Source organism: Barbus barbus, assembly GCF_936440315.1.
Source record: "Barbus barbus genome assembly, chromosome: 23".
Classification (NCBI taxonomy): Eukaryota; Metazoa; Chordata; class Actinopteri; order Cypriniformes; family Cyprinidae; genus Barbus; species Barbus barbus.
The window spans coordinates 1,918,123-1,939,261 of record NC_136751.1 but is presented as its reverse complement, the minus strand read 5'-3'; the positions used below and the strand labels follow the sequence as shown (position 1 = coordinate 1,939,261).

Genomic DNA, 21,139 nt, shown 5'->3' with positions numbered 1-21,139 from the left:
CAAATTCTATAGAAGGAAAGCATGTGAAAAAACAAAAAAACAAAAAAGATCTAAGACAGCAGACAAAGCACTAAAATATGCATTATTACTATATTTACATTTCATTCATTAATGAAAAATAAAAAATAGCACTATTTATTACAATTTAACTTTTTAAAAATATATTCTGTCTAAATATTTAGTAAAAATATGCTCAATTGTAAAAATTGCAGTCATTTTAAACACTTTTATCTGTAAATACTTTTGAGACAATGTAAATCTATTCAGTTTATATATATATATATGTGTGTGTGTGTGTGTGTGTGTGTGTGTGTATATATATATATATAAATGGCCAAATAATGTATGAGGATAGATTTTTTATTTATTATTATTTTCCAAGCAATTTCACTACTATCTGCACTACGTAATCTAACACTTTAATGCCATTTCTATTGAATTAAAATGTACTTTAAAGTTAAGCATTTAATTTGAAATATTATAAAGTGCACTTTTTAAAAGTGTTAAGAACCAGTCTTGAAAGTGTCATGAAAGTGAGCCTTAATATTGTATTATCTGCAAGTACATTTTTTTAACACTTTTAACTTTTGAAGTGCACGTTCAAAACAATTAAGCACAATTCTTCATCTTCTTCTTCTTTTTTTTTTTTAATAGAGATATGTAAGCTGTTTGAAATAGGTCATTAGGTCACCGAGTTCCAGTTTATGTTAGGATGCAACATCAGATCAGACAGCAAAACTAGTGCTTGGAAAAGAGCCATAAAATCAGTTGACAAAACCCAGCACCCACCATACACAGAGAGCAATGTTGCATCATACTGAAAATGTCATTTAACTGACTCAATCTTGACTACATGGAAGGGTGAGAAGTTTTGTTCAAAATTATATTTATATGACAATTGCATAAACAAAAGCTGGCGAAATGAAAGGACTAACATGAGAGAAAGAGGCTCGGGTTCAATCGGGGGAGGGAGGCCGCGAGCGTTTGATGCAGGCCAGCCGCACACAGAAGGAATGCGTCTGCAGGAGAATGAGAGAAAGCAGGGAAATGCAGAGGAGGAGACCGGGTGGAAAGCGGGAGGGAGTTGAGCAGCGTGTGTGTAATGCATGCATGTGTGTGTGGCATGGCTGTTGAATGAGTAGGCCTTGTGTAGCTGCTTCTCTGCCCCAGAGCCTCATGTCAGAGCAGTGTGTGTCTGTGAGTGCGTTTGCACGTGTTTGCTGGAGACAGATCACCGGCCACTGCAACTAACCGCCGGAGAAACTGCACACCATTGGTATTTCTCAAACTCAGCACAAGCCACCTTTGTACAGAGTTTTCTCCTGTGCGATGAGAGGAATGACAGTGTGGAGAGCTCTTTGCTTTCTCTCTCAGAGTTTGATTCTGGTGGTCCTCCTGATCCCTCAGCAGGGAAATGCCCACCCACAGTGCCTGGACTACAAGCCTCCGTTCCAGCCTCCAGAGCCCCTGCTCTTCTGCAAGGAGTACGCCAAATTCGGATGCTGTGACTTGGACAGGGATAACCTAATATCCCAGCGCTTCTATCAGATCATGGACTACTTTGATCACACTGGATTCATGGCCTGTGGGAAGTACATCCGCAGCATTCTTTGCCAGGTGAGTCTCAGGTCAGGGGACTGTTTTCTTTGCTGCTTTAAAAATTCTCTGTAGAAATGCACATAGAAGAATTATAATACATTGACGGGGTGGTTGAGTTACATTTATTTTGTAGGAATAGTTCACCTTAAAAGTTTATATCTGTCTCAGTTCTTGTTGCTTCCAAATCCACGTAATTTGGATGTGGATGCGTCTTATGTTGTTGTTCCCTGTCTTGTATTGTACAATATGCAAGGTTACCCAAGAAAGACAATTCTGTCATCATTTACACATTCTTTATATTTTGAAGAACGTTGGTAACCAAAGAGTTGCCGGTAGCCATTGACTTCTATAGTATGAAAATGAAAAATATTATGGTATAATATAATAATAAAATATTATAAGTCAATGGCTACCATCAGCTCTTTGGTTACTAGCATTCTTCAAAATATAATCTTTTGTGCTCAATAGAAGAGAGAAACTCATACAGGTTTGGAACAACTTGAGTTTACGAGAGTAAATGATGAAAGTTTTCATTTTTGGGTGAACTGTCCCTTTAACTTTAATTCAAGAAATTCTCTATAGAAATGTATATATAATAATTTAAACAGCTGGACCGGGTTATTGGATTATATTTATTTATTACTTAATTATATTAATATTGTTATTAAATTACACAAAATATTAAATTATATTAATTGTATTATTTATTCAGTTTTGTTAATAAATGATGCAGACTGTGTCCCATTCATCAGTGTTTATACAGAGGAGGTTACATCAGGAGTTACATCATTTTTGTTTTGGCTATGCTTTTAGAAGGCTGGATGACTTCTGAATTTGTAATAAGCTATTTTTAGATGACTTTGGTCATTTTAAATATAAGATATTACTAGTTATGGTCATTTTGTGTGAATTTTGCTCTTCAGTCTTAAAAATAAACCCACTCATATTCATATATATATATATATATATATATATATGGATGCGATTAATCATAAAGTTTTTGTTTGCATAATATATGCATGTGTGCTGTGTAAATTTATTATGTTTATATAAATACACACTCATGCATGTATAGATTTCAGAAAAATATGTTATGTTTATATATTAAATATATTTATTTATAATATAAATTATATGATATATATATATATATATATATATATGTGTGTGTGTGTGTGTGTGTGTGTGTATACTTTTGTAAATATATAATTTTTGGTGTATTGGAATAAACTGTTATGTAAAACCATAATACCTTATAGTCACCTACTTACATCTTCAGCACTTCAAGGCTGCCGGGATGAAATGATAATAATTTACCATATGGTTTTGTGATTGTAGTGAGATTGCGGTTGGCGAAGGGAACGCCTGATTTATTTGACTACTTAGTGGTGAAGCTGAGCTCAATGATTGTCTTTGTTAGAACATTTATCCCAGATACAGGGAGCTGCTTGTGTTCTCCAACCTGCAGAGAAGCAAAATATATGCTACCGCAGAAAGAGAGAAAGAAAGAGCAAGAGTAGAGGATAGGCTACTAAATGTTCATAATACACCAGTTTTGAATCTGATTGATCAAACTGCATTCCTAGAGTGCTGATATTATTTCAACAGCACTGGAACTTTTCCTGTGTCTGTGTTTGTGCTTCCCAGACTTTCACCGGTAGAGGTCGACAAGTGGCTGTCTTTATGAGTCACTGAATCATCCATTCATTCAGCATTTAATATGCTGATTTATTTAGGATCGAAACAGGTCACAGTCTTTAAGAAAGAATCATTGAATTGTTCACCTAACCAATTCATATGCAATCTTTCTGGATCGAAACAGGTGACCATCTATACGAGTGAGTGATTGAATTGTTCACTCAGCCAATTAATTCAACAATTCAGATTATGTCAGGAACATACTTTAATACACTACTGTATTGTACTGTAATGTTGTATGGAGCACTTGACAGACCAAAAACAGCAATACTGGAAATATTACGATAATGTTTTGTTTATTATGAGTGCACACTACAGTTGTCTCATCTGACACTTTAAATGCATGGCCACTTTAAAGTTGGGTGGATTCTGATTGGCTGTCAGTGTTTTGATCAGCTGTAAAAAGAAAACAAAGGTGATTTTAATTATGTTGTTTGTTCTATTGTTCAGTGATGTGGAGTTCTTTATTCTCATAGTATTCAAATGAAGATTAAAATTTTATAGTTATTATTATAGTTATTGATCATTCACGATTAAAACAGATGTCTGTCATCATTCACTCAGCCAATTCATTCAAAACCACTGATTTATTCTGGATTGCATCAGGTGAATGTCTGACGAGTCATTGAATCATCCACTCAGTCAATTTGTGCAACGATTAAGACTCATTCATTAATGTAATGCCACTACTGTGTTGTTTGGAGAAGTTGGCTGACCAAAGATGGAAATATTCGAAAAATTTTGAAAATATTTTCTCTAAAATGTAAGTTGTATAACATCAATATCATTATTAAGACCATTGCACACTGAGTCCAAAATTTTGCCTTAAATTTTTGCATGTTAAAAAATAAATACGACCACACATTGTGTCAATTGTTTACACACTGCCTCCGAAACTTTTGTCCGTCATAAATAAAATTCAGATCAGGTTCGATTTTCTGCATTTTCGCATCCGTAGCTTGCATTTTGATAGGAAAGTATGACGAAAATGCATGCGAATATTTCGGATTCAGTGTGCAATGACCTTCAGAATGGTCTAAATATCGGCTTTGGTGCGATTCAGGGGCTGCAGAGCACTCTTGTTTATTATCTTGTGCACTCATGTTATTGCATTAATAAACAGCTGAATCTGGCAAAATATTGAATATGTAATTAGTACTCATATTTTCAGGTACGGTCACACCTTTGGATGCCCTCTTGTTTTTTGTTTTTGTTCTTGTTTTCAAAGCCAGATATGTAAGAAATGTTTGTTTCATCATGCATTTCCTATTAAAGGGGTTAAAATAATGACTCTTTCAACAGGGAGAAGCTGTAAACTCATAATTGCCTGATGAGTGACGGGCACAGACATATAAGCTAATGGGCTTTCAGGCCCAGTAGAGTGGAGCAAATGTGTTGATGAGTGAAACCCTGCAGGGACCATCTGTTGAACAAAATCCATGAGGAGTTTCCTCCAGACTCCTACAGACTCTCGTAATTACAGAAGCATATAAACAAAATTATACAAGCGACAAAAACAGTAGAACACAATGACTGGACAAGAACTTACAATAGGATCACAAGGTATGGAGGACAAAAATATACAGTGCATCTGAAGAAAAGAAAGCATGGGAATTGGTGCTTTTCACAGCATTGTTCAAAACAAGTAGACACTTGGCATTGTACTTAGAAGTGTTTACTATAATCCTGCATGTGAAACAGTAGTTTAAATATTCAATACAACTCCTGGACTCATATGATATTCATGAAGCAAAATTATTGGATATGCAAGAGTAATATTTTGACCTATGACCTACAGGTTTTTTTTATTAAGCCTGAAAGCTACAGTGGAATTATGTAGATTCAGAAGTTTCCTTAACATAGACATTGAGCCCGATTAATTTCTGCCCTTCCTGCAAGGTTTTTCCTCAATGCTAAAGTATATTACATAACCTTGCATGTTGTTTAGGAAATGCTGGACTCATTTATACCACATAACCCCCACCCCACAATAAGTCTATATTTTGTTTGAATTGCAATCAAACATCATTAGAGAGTCTTGAAACATTATTCAACCACCTTTTGGCCACATTACAGTGCCTGTGATGTGTTACGAGCAAGTTAGCTCAACAATCCAAGCCACTTTCAGGATCATTATTTGTAGTAATCTTGGATATCTTCCAGTCCCGAGCTGGCAATATCGTTGCCAAGGTTGGTTCGGTCCTCTGATGGGTGTGGTGTTGTGGTTAAGGCATAATGAGGGCTTGGTTAGTCCAAAATGTCCAAGAGTTACTGTATTTATAGCTCAAACGATCATCACCAGCTGCTGGGTTGAATCCTGGGATCCCGGCTGTAGAGAAGACGTGCAGAGTGCCACGTTTGCCAGACTGTGAAGAGGAGAGACGCAGAAAGCCTGACACAACAAATACATTTCAGATGAATTTGTTATTTGAGATTAACTGAAAGTTTATTGATGATAGGAGCAAGTCATTGTTCATGGGTCAATTACATGACACTTTTTTATGGATCTATAAATTTATTAAAACAATGCAGTACATTAAAAATGCAACTCATACACAATAAAAAATTAAGGTTCTTTATTTGCATATATGGTTCTATGTCAGAGAATCTTTACAGTGCAAAAACATTAACGAGTATTAAAATGTTCTTCACACTAAGCAAAATGGTTCTTTTAAAGAACTGTTTACTCAAAGGTTCTCTGAGAACCCAAAATGGTTCTTCTAATCGCATCGAAAAATCAACATCCAGAAGAATAAAAAAAAAAAAAATCTTGAAAACCTTGTAAATCTGGCATAATATTTCTTAGAATAAAATGTTTTAAAAATACTTGACTTAATAAAACCTATCATGCACAAAAATGCAGAACAAAAAATAAAACAGTAAATTCTGTCATATCAGATCATTTGAAAATTTATTTGAAAATTATTTTTGAAAGTATTAATTAAGATATGTACACTTGTTTTCAGTGTGTAAAAAAATGGCATGTGGCATAAAAGTTTTTTTTTTTTTTTTTTAATTGACAATTGAACATTTAACATTGCAATTAACGTAAAATATAAATGCATTTCTTAAGACCTTGGCACATGCGTTTTAAACGAAATTTTTCATAGGTTTTTCCTTTTTTTATATAACTAACTCTCATAAAGTCTCATACCCATGCTCAACACTTTATGAGTGGCTACCAGCAACAATTTCTGTTTTCAGAAGAAACTCATACAGGTTTGGAACAACTTGAGAGAGAGTAAATAACAGAAGTTTTATTTTTGGGTGAATTATCCCTATAAAGTGTAGACATATTTACTATTGTTTGGCAGTTTTTCGCAGACGAAATGCCCCATTTCAGTAGGAATCCATGCAATCGTGAATTTTGCAGGAAGGCGAAAGATTTTCCCACACAGATTTTCTAACCAGTTCAGATTGCTCATGCAGATTTGCCACGTTCACCTTGCTTAAGTAAGGGATAATGCATGGCTAGCTGTGCATTAAACGATTTTAATGCACGACGTGGAGGCCAAGAACCACCCGAAGCCATGCATTATCCCGCTTAAACCTTTGTCATTTGCCAGCATTTACAAGTTAAAACTGTTAATGATGTTTGCAGTGCAATTTCTAACCAGAAGTGTTAGTTCTAGCATTCTGCCCGCTTCAAATCACACTCAGAGATGAAATAGTGCAGTAAGATCACATTTATTTGAATGAATTATAGTCTTTGAATTAATTATCAATTGATTGAGAGAGAGAGAGAGAGAGATGACAGTTGTGTGGGCGTTACCTTTGTCTGTGTCTCTATACAAACAATGAAGCGGTGTTATTTCAAAAACAGCGATTTTACACCTTGGTGCTGAGGAATATAATGTAGCAATCTAGTATCTAGGCTATTTACTGATAAAAGTTGTGGGGAAGCATTGACAAGCTTGTGTGTGTGTGTGTGTGTGTGTGCTTTAGCCAAACTTTCACTAATGTGATGCACCTTTAATGTGGTCAACTTAAAGCTGAATCTTAAACTCAGTGTCTTGAAGTAATCCTGATTTGTCTGGGACTGTTACTGTTAGAAAGGCTTTAGAATTCATATAGCACTGTTGAATAAATGTCCATGCTCTGATTTGTTTGTTTCAGGAATGCTCTCCTTACGCAGCACATCTTTACGATGCAGAAGACGCAAACACCCCGATGCGGGAGCTTCCCGGCCTCTGCGGAAACTACTGCGAGGGTTTCTGGTTCCACTGCCGTTACACTCTCAGCCTTCTGATCAATAAAAACGAAATGTATGCTATCGAAGAAGACCAGAGCAAGTTCTGTGAATATCTTGAGCTGAAAGATCCCGAGTACTGCTACCCAAATGTCCTCTCCAACGACGAGCTCAACGCCAACCTGGGAGACGTGAAGGCGGATCCTCAGGGCTGCATTCAGTTGTGCCTGGAAGAAGCGGCGAATGGGCTTCGCAATCCGGTGGCGATGGTACATGCCAATGATGGCACACACCGCTTCTTTGTGGCGGAGCAGCTGGGTTATGTGTGGACTTACCTGGCCAACGGTTCTCGGATCGACAGGCCCTTCCTGAACCTGACCAGGGCAGTTCTGACCTCACCTTGGGCCGGAGATGAGCGAGGCTTCCTCTGCATCGCCCTGCACCCTCGTTTCACAAACGTGAAAAAGGCCTATGTGTACTACTCAGTGTCTGTGAAGAAGCAGGAGAAGATTCGCATCAGTGAGTTTCTTGTGTCTGATTCGGATATGAATATGCTGGATCACTCCTCAGAAAGGTGAGAGACAGATATCAGATATTCACGTTATGTTCCACTCAACTCAAACCTGCGTATTTCATGCATGGTTAAAAATAGCTGCACAGACCCGAATAAAACATTTTCCATACACTTCTTTTGATTAAAATGTTACAATGTTTTAACCCTCTATTTGGTCATTTTTACCGAATTTTTTACTTTATCTTTTGTACATTTACCGACATTTTTACTTTATCAGAATGGTATAAAACTTGCTAAAGGTTTTGAAACTTGCTATGTGAGGGGGGGAAAAAAAATCATAGACATAATTCAAAAAGGTTAAATAGTCCTTCAATAAATATCATTAAGTATCATAAAAAAAAAAAAAAAAAAACATGGAAACAAATCTTGCATGTTTCAAAAAGGTTAAAATTGGTGCCATACTCTAACTCATAATTTTGATTTAAATTTTTTTTTAAAAAAATCTGTAACTGGCAGCATGCATGAAATGCTGTCATTTAAGTTTAAAATTACACTAAGGAACACTATTTATTTATTTTTTTATTAGGAAAAAATAAATCCAAAAACAAAAAACTCATGATAATAATCCTCTTTCCCCTCAAATTTTCTTCCTTCATTCATCCATGTGTGTTCCAGAAATTATGGTGACAGATACTTGATTTAAAAAATATATATATATGTATAGGCTATACTGTACATCTTGTAGCGATAGTTTTTCAGATCTGCTCTGATGTGGTGACAATCACAGTCAAGAAAGCGGAACCACAAACCAAGAATTGGTTGAAGTGCAAAAAAAAACAAACTTCCTCTTGCAATTTTAAATTTAATATACAAGTGTCAAAAGAGAGCCCAGAATCTAGCTTTATTTACATGTTTGGCAGATGCTTTTGTCCAAAGCTGCAGGAAAGGAGACATTATTTGATTAATCAGCAGATCAAAATGAATAGATTCTGAAATAAAAGACTTTCTCTTAGATGTGTGATTTTTGTCAGTTTTTGATCAGTTTGTGAAATTGTTAAACTATTGATGCTTATTTTGGTTCACAGGACACTTCTAGAAGTTGATGAACCTGCATCAAACCACAATGGAGGTCAACTACTGTTTGGTTTGGATGGATATCTCTACATATTCATAGGAGACGGCGGCAAAGCGGGAGACCCTTTTGGAAAGTTTGGGAATTCTCAAAACAAGTAAGGCATCTTTATTTATCTTTATTTTACAAACTTGTTTTTTACAGAATGCACTATTTTTAACATATTTTTACTGTAAATTCATGACATGATGTCAAGTCACCTTTATTTATATAGCGCTTTTAACAATACAGATTGTGTCAAAGCACTTAACCGTATCAAACTGGAGGATAGAGTGTCAGTAATGTATAAAAATAAGATTAAACATTCAATTTTCAGTTAAAGGCATCTCATTATTGAATTCAGTGATGTCATTGTCTAGCTCAGTTTAGTTAAATAGTATCTGTGAAATCAAATTGACGATAATCGCTAGAAATCAAGTGTCCCCAACTGAGCAAGCCAGAGGCGACAGCGGCAAGGAACCAAATCGTAATCGTGACGTTGTATTTTACAATTTTGAATCTTTCTCTGAATTGCAAACTTAGAATCTTAGAAAACAAAATCAGAATTGTGAGATTTTAACTGAATTCTGAGAAAAAAAAAAATAGAATTTGAATTTGAATGAGTTTGAATGTTTTTCCCTTAGAATTGTAAATATTTATTATGGGAATATTGTAAATATTAATTAATTAATTAATTTAGTTAGTTAGTGTAAATTGACTTCCATAGCCAGCTAATGTATTCCTATTAGTCAAATACACACACACACACAAACACACACACACACACACACACACACACACACACACACACACACACACACACACGCGCACACACACACACACACACACACACACACGCGCGCGCGCACACACACACACACACACACACATATTTATTTTCTAAAAGGAACATTTTGATGGTAAATGGCTAAAAATCTCCTCGTGTTGTAGTCTACAATTTAAAATAATAAAGAAAATTCAGCTCTTAAGGGGGTAATGCAATACAAAAAATCTGTATTTACTCATCCTCATGTCATTCCAATTCCTCATGTTTTACTTTCTTCCGTGGAACAGAATAAAATATGTTTTGTTGAATGAAGTAGCTGCTCTTTTCCATACTGGTGCAGTCAAGCTTCAAGGATGAGAAAATCACCATCAACAAAGTCCAAAACCTACAAAAATATATTGTATGATTTCAAAAGACGTGGATGGATAACTTTATTGGTGTTTTAATAATGATGTTTTTGTCATTGCATTATTCAGTTGCCCGGGTTGAGTAATGCACATTTAGCCAGACAGACACACAGCCTCACAATATTAGCCTTGGCTCTGCCGCCCTGCTTTCCCCGCGTGACAGAGCTGGCAGAGCCTGGTGAATATAGACTCACAGCGAGACTTTCATCCTTATAGAGAGAGCTGTCAGAGCCACTGCGGTCTTGGAGTCCTGCTGAGAGAAGCACACTATATTGACACTACATGTTGAATGTGGAGGTTCAGTCTGATCGCACTGTTAGGTAGCTCCTGATGGTCTTCTGTGCAACACGCAGTATGGAAAAAACCTTATATCAACATGATCAGCATCACATTAACTTTTAATTACACTTTGGGCACTCAGTTCCAGTTGCTTTGAATGTTGTCAATATGTGGTTACTTGCAATGTTATTAGCTCACAGAACAGTGTAGGTATAAGCAGAGGTTAAATAGAGTATCAGTTGATAAAGCCTTCTCAATTTCAATTGTATTCTCCAATAACAGCCTATTTGTGAAGCCTGCATTGAATATATAATCACATTGCATATGATCAGTATGCTAATTAACACTTTAACTTTGACAAATGTTGCATACATTTTATAGGTGTAACATTTCATTGTTTTTATATATAAGGTTTAAATGATGTCTGTCTATTTATTTATTTAGTTAGTTAGTTAGTTAGTTAGTGAAAATTGACTTCCATAGCCAAGTACATATGTACGCATTCATTCATGTATTTATTTGTTTATTTCACAGAGATACTTTTGTAGTTTTTATTAATATTTAGAATGTTTTAATTGTCATATTTTTCCATTTTAATTTAAGTAAACATATTTCTGTCTATATAGTTTCTATATATCTCAGTTTTAGCTGTAGTTATTTTAGTGCATAAAATTAAAGCAAATGAAAATGAAAAATGCAGCCCTGGAATGTAGTTGAAATAAAATAATTTTGTACACAACTTAACTAATTTTTTTTCTACAAAAAAATCTAACTGCATTTTTTTCTGATACAAATTGCAAAAATAAATAAATACTGCAGTGCATTAAATTGTCTTTGCATTTTGAGAAATGCACAAAGCCATATCGCAATTTTGTAAAAAAAAAATAAAAAAAATTAAAAATTAAAAAATTAAAATAAATTTTTAAAAATTAAAAATTAAAAAAAAAAAAATATGCCTAAAAACTGTATTAACCTTGGTCTGAAGTTGGTTTGTCTCAACATTTTACTCCATAAATGTAACCCTGTGGTGCTAGAAGATCTTTTAAGCTTGTAAATCAGCCAAAAACAACAGATAAAAAGAACAAAGCAGAAAATAATAAGACACAGTAAACAAAGAACAGCTCTAAGTCAGGAGTCGCTCCAGCTCTTTTCACAGGAGGGAAGATGAGTGAAGAGGCCCTTCACAGACGGTTCTGACCCATGCCAGGGTCAATATTGACACAAGGCATTGTGGGCTACGTGAGGTTAGAGAGGATGCGGTTGAGTGAGAGAAAGCAACAGCAGATGGCGCAAATGTTTATAGGGCAATTTAAAACTGTAGTCTTATGAATGCAATCCTAAGGATAAATTCTTATTTTAATGTTACACAAACCCTTTTTATAGAACATAAACACCTCTGCATGCATCTCAAATCATTTATTTGTAAAGAAAACCACATCTTCGTGTAAAAACAAACACTGGTGTTTTACAGGTCCACACTTCTAGGCAAGGTCCTGCGAATCGACGTAGACAACAATGACTATGGCGCCTCCTACAGTATCCCATCTGACAATCCTTTTGTGGGAGAGAAGGATGCAAGGCCTGAGATCTACGCCTATGGTGTGAGGAACATGTGGAGGTGCTCCATCGACAGGGGCGATCCGGTCAGCGGTCAGGGCCGCGGCAGAATGCTCTGTGGGGACGTCGGGCAGAATAAATATGAGGAAGTGGATCTCATCGAAAAAGGAGGGAACTATGGATGGAGGGCAAAGGAGGGCTTCTCTTGTTATGACAAGAAACTCTGCACCAACTCATCACTCAGTGAGCAAGCCTTTCAAATTTGGCAATTTATGTTTAGCATAGGCCAGATTCACAAAGTATTAAAAGCTAAATTAACTACCATTTTCTTCATATTGTCTAATTCAAAGAAATAGTTAACTCTAAAAAGAGACTTTGCTGACAATATACTCACCTTGAGGCCATCCAAGATGTAAATGAGTTTGTTTCTTCATCAGATTTGGAGAAATGTAGCATTGCATCACAATGGATGCTCTGCAGTGAATGGGTGCAGTCAGAATGAGAGTCCAAACAGCTGATAAAAACATCACAATAATCCACAAAAAAATGTAAAATAATAAAATATTAATTCATAATCCATAATAACACTTCCAGTGTAAAAAGTCCATCTCCTGTTGTCTCTCACATCAAAATCCAGCCACATATGTGTTTAGAGCAGTTTTGGCTTGTAAACGCTGCTTGATCTGTGCAGATTTCTCGAGATGGTCCTCACTGCAGAACACAAGATCCAGGGGGTGTGGCTGGATCTAGATCCAACTCCTCCCACCTTACATAGACCTAAACCTACCCGTCTCCACCCCCGATCCCTAAACCCACCCATCCCCACCCCTAAACCTACCAATCTCCACTAACCCCCTGGATGTAGATCCAACCCCGCCCCCTGGATCTTTGTTCTGCAGTGAGGGGCTACTGGATTTCTCTCCTGATTCACACCAGAAAACTTTTTCACTGGAGGAAGCGTTATTATGGACTCATATTTTAGTCATGTGGATTACTTGTTGATTATTGGGATGTTTTTATCAGCTGTTTGGACTCTCATTCTGACGGCACCCATTCACTGCAGAGCATCCATTGCTGAGACACTGATGCAATGCTACATTTCTCCAAATCTGATGAAGAAGAAACAAACTCTTGGGAGACCAGAGGATGATTTTCTTGTCATAAAAAGGTATTTTATTAAGGTAATATTATTAGTGGTTACTGTTGTTTTCTATGTTTCTATGTTGTTTTCTGCCAGTTAAAGATGTTAACACATTTCATGCACTTTCAAAAAAGTATTTATCAGTGATGAAGTGTTGAATTAGTTGTATTAGATAAGGCAATCTCCTTTGCTGGCTAGTGTATAATCAAACTACATCACAGCCTGTCATTTTATTCTCATTAAAAAATTATAATGAAGAATACATGAGAGTAATCATCTAAACTTTTTTTCATTTTCACTTTTTCCCAAGATGATATCCTTCCGATTTTTGCTTACCCACATAAAATCGGCAAGTCTGTTACTGGCGGCTACATCTACAGAGGCTGCCAGATGCCCAATCTTAATGGCCTGTACATCTTTGGGGACTTTATGAGTGGGTATGCATGTATTCTCTACTTTATGGACCTTGCTTCTTGAATTATAGACCTTTTTCCAGAGTAAACGATGAGTGTTGCTATTACGAATTCTAACTTCAGATTGGATGCTCTTCTGTTCTGGTTTCCATAAAAACCCATTAAAATCTGTTTTTAATGTAGCTAACATCGGCATCTTCGTATCATCTACACACTCATTAAACTTTAAGGATTGAGGCACTGACAAATGACGTCATTACGACACAGTAAAGTGACCCTTCATGTGCTTTTAAAAACATATTAATAGATTTAACATTAGATTATCAGCTCAGAATATGCACTAATTTGACTAAAAACACTGGAGATCGGAAATGCAAAACATCCTTCTGGTTAAGAGTCAGGCAGCATAACAAATTATAAACAAGAATGCACTACAATAAAAAAAAATAGTGTTTTCTTACAATAATCGAATAATATTCTATTTCACACATTGTACTAAAAAAACAACAACAAAAAGAAAAAAACATTTAATTCAATGTGTTACTTGTAGTCTCTTTGTAATTAATTGTGAAATTTACTAGCAATTTCTGAGATAAAATAGTTTCTACACCATTCTTATTTTGAGTGCATCAACACAAAACTACTGCATGTTTACTTTCCCATAATGACTGCATTATTTCCATATTCATATATTTACTATGTACTGATTAAATCATGCTCTTCCCATTGTTTGCATCCTAGGCGACTGATGTCCCTAAAGGAGAACCCTGAGACTGGAAAGTGGAGCTATAAGGAGATTTGTATGGGCGCTGACAAAACATGCAGTTTCCCCAAACTAATAAACAGCTACTACAAGTACATCATATCATTTGGTGAAGATGAGGCAGGTAACATGAGAGCAGCTCTGTGTTTGACTGCTTCATGTGATCGTCTTTATGTTGTTCTTCAGTGTAACACACTGTCATCGTCTGTCGTCTGTGTTTCAGGTGAGCTTTACTTCCTTGCAACCGGAGCGGCCAGCGCCACAGCCAGAGCCGGAGTCGTGTATAAGATAGTGGATCCCTCCAGGTACACATACAGCATTATGTTAGGAATTAACACTTTTATTCAGCAAGGAAGTATTAAATTGATCAAAAGTGACAGTAAAGACATTTGTAATGTTGCAAAAGATTTCTTTTTCAAATAAATGCTGTTCTTTTGAAGCAAGACAACTGTTTTCTTAATGTTTTTTGAGCAGCAAATCAGCATATTACAGTGATTTCTGAAGGATCATGTGACACTGAAGACTGGAGTAATGATGCTGAAAATACAGCTTTGATCATAGGAATAAATTACATTTTAAAACATATTCATGTAGAAAACAGAAATTTTAACCCTTGTGCGTCAATAAAAAAAAAAGTTACATATAAGTCTATAGTGGATAAAAATGTCCATGTCAAAAAATGGTCATAAAAATTTGAAGCTAGTGAGCACAGAGTTAAGTTTGATCTCATTTTAAAGAAGACACATGACAGATTATTGTTTAAGTAAAAAAAGTGTAAAAAGTGAAACCAAAAAAAAAAAGTTATAGAAGTTAAGTTTATGAAAATGCTTTATGAACAATATTTTATATAAAATATTTTCTGAAACATGTTGAACTCTAAACCTGCTAGAAAATCAAAGCCATAAATCTAAACAAGTTGTGTTCCAAATCTGAGGTTGATATCTCAAAAAATGAGCTTTCAGTAAGATTTTATTTGGGCGCAGTACCACATTTCCCCATTAGATGCCAGCAAAACTCCTCTGGTGCACACAGTGATTGGATTTATGATTTACAGTAGAGTTTTTCTCTCTCAAATATTGCAAACACACACACAATTTTTTTTTTTGACACATACATACAAACCACACTCTGACATCCATACCAACACACCCACACAGTTATAACTGCATTATTTATCCAACTGGCTCTATAATATGCAGAAGCAGAAAACAGGAATAAAGCAAGTATTTGCTTTATAGACCCTTTATAGACCAAACCTGAAAAAAATGCCACCATCTGGTAAAAACTAGTAAAAAAATATATATATTTTTGAAGCTTTGCCAACAGAATGAAAGCCTATTAACAAAAATTGCATCGTTTTACAGTTAAACAGCACTGCGGTGAAAAATTGCAATTTTAGTGGGTTTCAATTGGGACATTTTTGTCCAAAAGGTCCTGAGAGGAACTATTTTTTGTACCTAGTGCAAAACAGATTTATTAAAGGAAATGGGGGTGAAATAGTAGAATTCCAATAAAAATACACACAACAATTTATGCAGCTGCCAATAACACAGGCAAAATGATAAAAAAAAAACTAAACTGAAAAGAACAAAAATGTCCAAAAGGCTTCATTTGTAAAATAAATATTTCACATTTTTACTGTTTTTACTGTATTTTTCTATATTTAAAATCTTACTGACCACAAACTTTTGAATCCTTGAGTGGTATACTATAATACCTCTCACAATTTCCAAAATAAAGTTGCTTCAGAAAAGCAATATTTAAGGAATAATTTACAGAAAATAACAATCCTGCCATTTATTCAGTCACGTGAGCAATACTAATAGTAATGTTTGCCCTGTTATGTACTGTAGGGTGTAAAGTATGGTTTTGAACTTTAGATTTCAACAGCTGTGAAATAAACAGTTGCAATTGTTTTCACTATTTAGGAGGGCTGCTCCAGGAAAATGCAACTTCAAGCCCACTCCAGTCAACATAAAGGGCAAACTGATTCATTTCAATCCTAAAGAAGGTAAGAGAGCAAGTAAATATACTTTTATCCCACTGGAGGAGTGAGTCTTGAATAGGACTGTACGACTAATAAAAATAAATATGGCTTAGTGCGATTATCAAATTGCAAAGGCTATGATTTAGTTAAATAAATGTGACCCTGCAGCACAAAACCAGTCTTAAGTCGCTGGGGTATATTTGTAGAAATAGCCAAAAATACATTGTATGGGTCAAAATTATACATTTTTCTTTTATGCCAAAAATCATTAGGATATTAAGTAAAGATCATGTTCCATGAAGATATTTTGTAAATTTCCTACTGTAAATATATTAAAACTTCATTTTTGATTAGTAATATGCATTGCTAAGAACTTCATTTGAACAACTTTAAAGGTGATTTTCTCAATATTTAGATTTTTTTGCTCCCTCAGATTCCAGATTTTCAAATAGTTGTATCTCAGACAAATATTGTCCGATCATAACCAACCATACATCAATGGAAAGATTATTTATTCAGCTTTCATGATGTATAAATCTCAATTTAAAAAAAATTACACTTATGACTGGTTTTGTGTTCCAGGGTCACAAATATGTGGTGCGTGTTTCAGGGTTAAGCGTGGCACAGTGTTCATTTATACACATGAGCAACTCATTATCCGGTGTTTTCAGCATCTCAGTTTATAATAAATGCTGCATCACATGATCTCCATCCCTGCATTTGATTTTTGCCTCGATTTCCCCCTGATTTTACCGTCTGAACAAGTTGACGCTAGTTGAGGAAAGTCAGAGCCAGTCTGCAGATTACAGCTGACAGATCCCACAGAAAATCTCGTAGTGTATGATGGTCACAGACAATTATTTTTTAGCTTCAGACTTTGATTATATCCAGTCGGAGGATATCAAACATGTTTGATATTTTCAGCCGATTTTAGAACACATATGTTTTAATTTGTCATGTGTCTCCTAGCAACAAGGCACACGTTTCTGCATGAGAAAATCTGGTAGTGTATGACCCTCGGTCGTGTACAGTAGCCCCTCACTGCAGAACAAAGATCCAGGGGGTGGAGATGTGTAGGTTTCGGGGTGGGGATGGGTGGGTTTAGGGATCAGGGGGTGGAGACGGGTAGGTTTAGGTCTATGTAAGGTGGGAGGAGTTGGATCTAGATCCAGCCACACCCCCTGGATCTTGTGTTTTGCAGTGAGGACCATCTCATTTTAAAAATCAGTTCAGATTTTAAAAGTCGTGTAGTGTATTCCAGCCTTAAATTGTGCAGCCCTAGACTTGAGGTACACTTTTTTGACATTGTTGTTTTTGCTTCACAGAATATGTAATTGACAAAAAACCCTCAACAACTGCCATTCCCAAACCAAAACCCACCAAACCCAGCACGACCCCACGGCCACGAGTACCACAAACGACAAGCCGTCGGGTTCCTCCAGTGACCACCGTCCGGCCGTCTACACCACAGCCACGCGCTCTCCACACGACCCCGCGGCCCAGACCTCCGTCCCTGACCACCCCCAGACCCGCGTACTGGACGACTCAACCCAAAACCACCGCAAACACCGGCAGACCAGGCAAACGAGGCCGAGGCAAGCCCAGGAGGAAAGGGGACCGGAGGGGTCGGCCTCGAGCCGGGATGGCGAGGCTGGTCAGTGCAGATGGACAGAAGGACCGCGGTCGAGTGGAGATCTTCGTGCGGGGCGAATGGGGCACGGTCTGCGATGACATGTTTAACATACAGGCTGCGGCGGTGGTCTGCAGGCAGATGGGGTTTCCGGTGGCTCTGCGGGTGGCGAAGAGAGCCGAGCTCGGCGCGGGAGGCGTCGGCGTCAGAATCCTGCTGGACGACGTGGAGTGTGAAGGGACCGAACGAACTCTACTGCACTGCAAGCACCCCAAACTGGGCAAAAACAACTGCTCTCATGACGAGGATGTAGGGGTGGTTTGTGGCCATTATGAACATGCAGTGGAGTGAAAGCCTGTGAGCAGATGCAGTTGTGATGACACATGTATACAGACCAAAAATACATCTCACAGACAGAAAATAAAATCATTTAAAATGACCAACTATAAAATTATGATGAACTGGAAATACCCCTATCAAAACCAGAACCAGAATTGTTTCATTTTTGAACGTAGAAAAAGTCAATATTAATCTATATTATATAGATGACAAGAGTTACTGCATTCACAAGAAAAAACCCTGTTCACACTAAGAGCGATAAACGATAAAGATAACGATATTAGTGTCCACACCGAGAGCTATATCGTCTGTTCATCCCCAGCACACTCTCGTCTGCCGCTTTAACCTCCTGAGACCCAGGAGAAAACATTAGGATTTTTTTTGTCATTACTTTAGAGCATAAAAAAAGAAGATATTTCATTCATAAATTATGCTATGTCCTCTGTAGAGGGACTCAATTGTTATTATTATTGTTTCAAATAAAAAGACATGAATGAACATGCATAGGCGAAAACAATTTAATTTTTAAAATCACCAATACATTTTTAGTTTTTTTTTTTTTACTAAACTTTCTATAAAGATAACTCTCAACTATGTTATAACATAATTATTTGATATACCATTTTCGTTTATGCAAAGTGTGTGTAAAATGGCCATAAATGGGTTTTCTCATTATATACAATGTATCTCCTAACTCTAATTTGCATATTAAAGTGTTTTTGGAGCAACATGTAATGAAAAGAGAAGTGTAATAATGGGAGTAATAATTGACAAGATTTTCATAAAAATATATAATATTGAAATATAATTTATTTCCCTATTCATTTGTTGTGTCTCCCAAAATTGCGTAAGAAACATGCTTTTAGCCGCGGTGTCCTCATATGAGGACATGTATGAAATCAACATCCTGTTTCATAACAGAAGGTCATATTTTGATTGGAAACCCCATAACATTTTCCTAAGATGCTGATTTATGACGCACGGTTTAAGGGGAGTGGTGATGGTGAAACATCCAAACAGTATCTCTGAAAAGCCCTGAATGTGCTCTGTACAGGACATCCAGACTTAAAACTGGCAGAGAAATTCACTCAAATATAATGTCCTCATATGAGGATGCAGGGTCTCAGGATGATAAGTTCTTTGACTCGTTATAGAAGGATGGATTCTGATTGGGTGTCAATGTGTTTATCGTTTATTCCAACTATATTGTTTATCTGTGCTTTTATCGTTATGGCTGCGGTGTGGACTTTTTAAATTGTATCTTTATCTTAATCGTTATCTTTATAGTTATCGTTTTTGGCTATTGCTACAAATATACCGCAGCGACTCCAGGGTCATATATATCGTTGGAAAGGTTTTTACCACTGTTTTTTGTTTTTGTTTGTTTGTTACAGATTATGTAGGAACAGTAATAGATTAATTTATGACAAGAGTGAAATCTACATCATAGCAGGAGTTCTGACCTTTGTCACAAAAAAGTCTTTCTTTGTTGCCTTTTTCGTATCACAGTTTAGAAATCATCAGACATTATATATATATATGAAAACTTATAATCTCGAAATTCATTCTGTGAAAATCATTTTCAAATCAGACATTGGCCTTACCATGGAAATGATACATCAATATCATGGTTCAAAATGTTTTTGTTCAACAATTCTAATATTTTAAGGCTCGTGCACTTTCACGTCTATGTTGGAAGATGGGAGTGACCGTTCCAGGGACTTTCACATGAATCGTGCTCTAGACACACTGCGGTGTGAGCTGTTGATCATCTCACACAACTGTATTTACTGGTTTTCCTCATAAAACTGGTGAAATGAACAAAAACTGATTCAAGTATATCCATATTGCAATCATGATGAGATCAAGAATTATCCAGACTGTCTTTTTCATCATAATTCAGGTTATTGCTGTGTAAATATTGCATTTTTGTTGCACATATACATTTCTTGTTTAATTACAAATGATGATTGTTTTTAAATACAAATGCTGGACATTATTTGTTATATTGTGATCATTAAAAATGTAAATAAAATTGTTTGCATAATGCTGAGATTGCAAGGATATTTTCAGATAAACCTTTAGTTTAATAAATCAGTTAGACACGTGTCCTGTTGCTCTTTGGAGTCCATTAAATAACTCAAATTAAGGACAGCTTTGTAACACTAGCTTTCCCATTTTTGATAACAGCATACATTTGTATATAAAAAAACTATTATTTATAATTAAAACAACACATATCTTTTTTTAAAGAAAATATATCATTAATTTGATAACATAAAAAGCAAACATCAATAAAAAGACTTATTACAGACGGAGATAAAATGACATGAATGTATGTAAGTGTTATGTTAATGGTACATGCTGTCATTTTTATATTTTATAAAACTATACTGGTCTAAGACATGTTTTTTTTGCATTTCCAATATATTCTATATTATGCTTACAATGAGAAAAATATCATAATTTATCACACAATGTCTAAATTGGATTTTGAAGCAAGGGATTTTGATCAAAATTCTATAACAAGGGGGCATTTGAGGAAGAAAAAAAAGATGATCAATTGACTGAAATTTCAGAAAAATAATAATTTTAACAATATATATTATAACAATCTTCTAATTTTTAGTCTTTTCAAATTATCTCTTCTGAGACATGTTTGCAAAATAATGAAATCCTCCACGTCACCGCGGAACGGTCCAATCCCGAGCCGCTCCGTCTACAT

At 35.8% G+C, this 21,139-nt stretch overlaps 1 protein-coding gene across 1 annotated transcript; it reads left to right on the top strand.

Moving 5' to 3' along the window:
* Positions 1 to 935: 935 nt before the first annotated feature.
* On the top strand, positions 936 to 18,426 carry LOC306842627 (HHIP-like protein 1; the record flags this gene model as incomplete). The annotated part of the gene is given in 12 exon segments (XM_079373588.1): positions 936 to 1,066; positions 1,231 to 1,263; positions 1,265 to 1,309; positions 1,311 to 1,617; positions 7,414 to 8,060; positions 9,086 to 9,229; positions 12,056 to 12,384; positions 13,593 to 13,719; positions 14,437 to 14,582; positions 14,682 to 14,763; positions 16,387 to 16,469; positions 17,771 to 18,426. Coding segments are annotated over 12 exon segments (2,730 nt in total).
* Between the last annotated feature and the right edge of the window lie 2,713 nt (positions 18,427 to 21,139).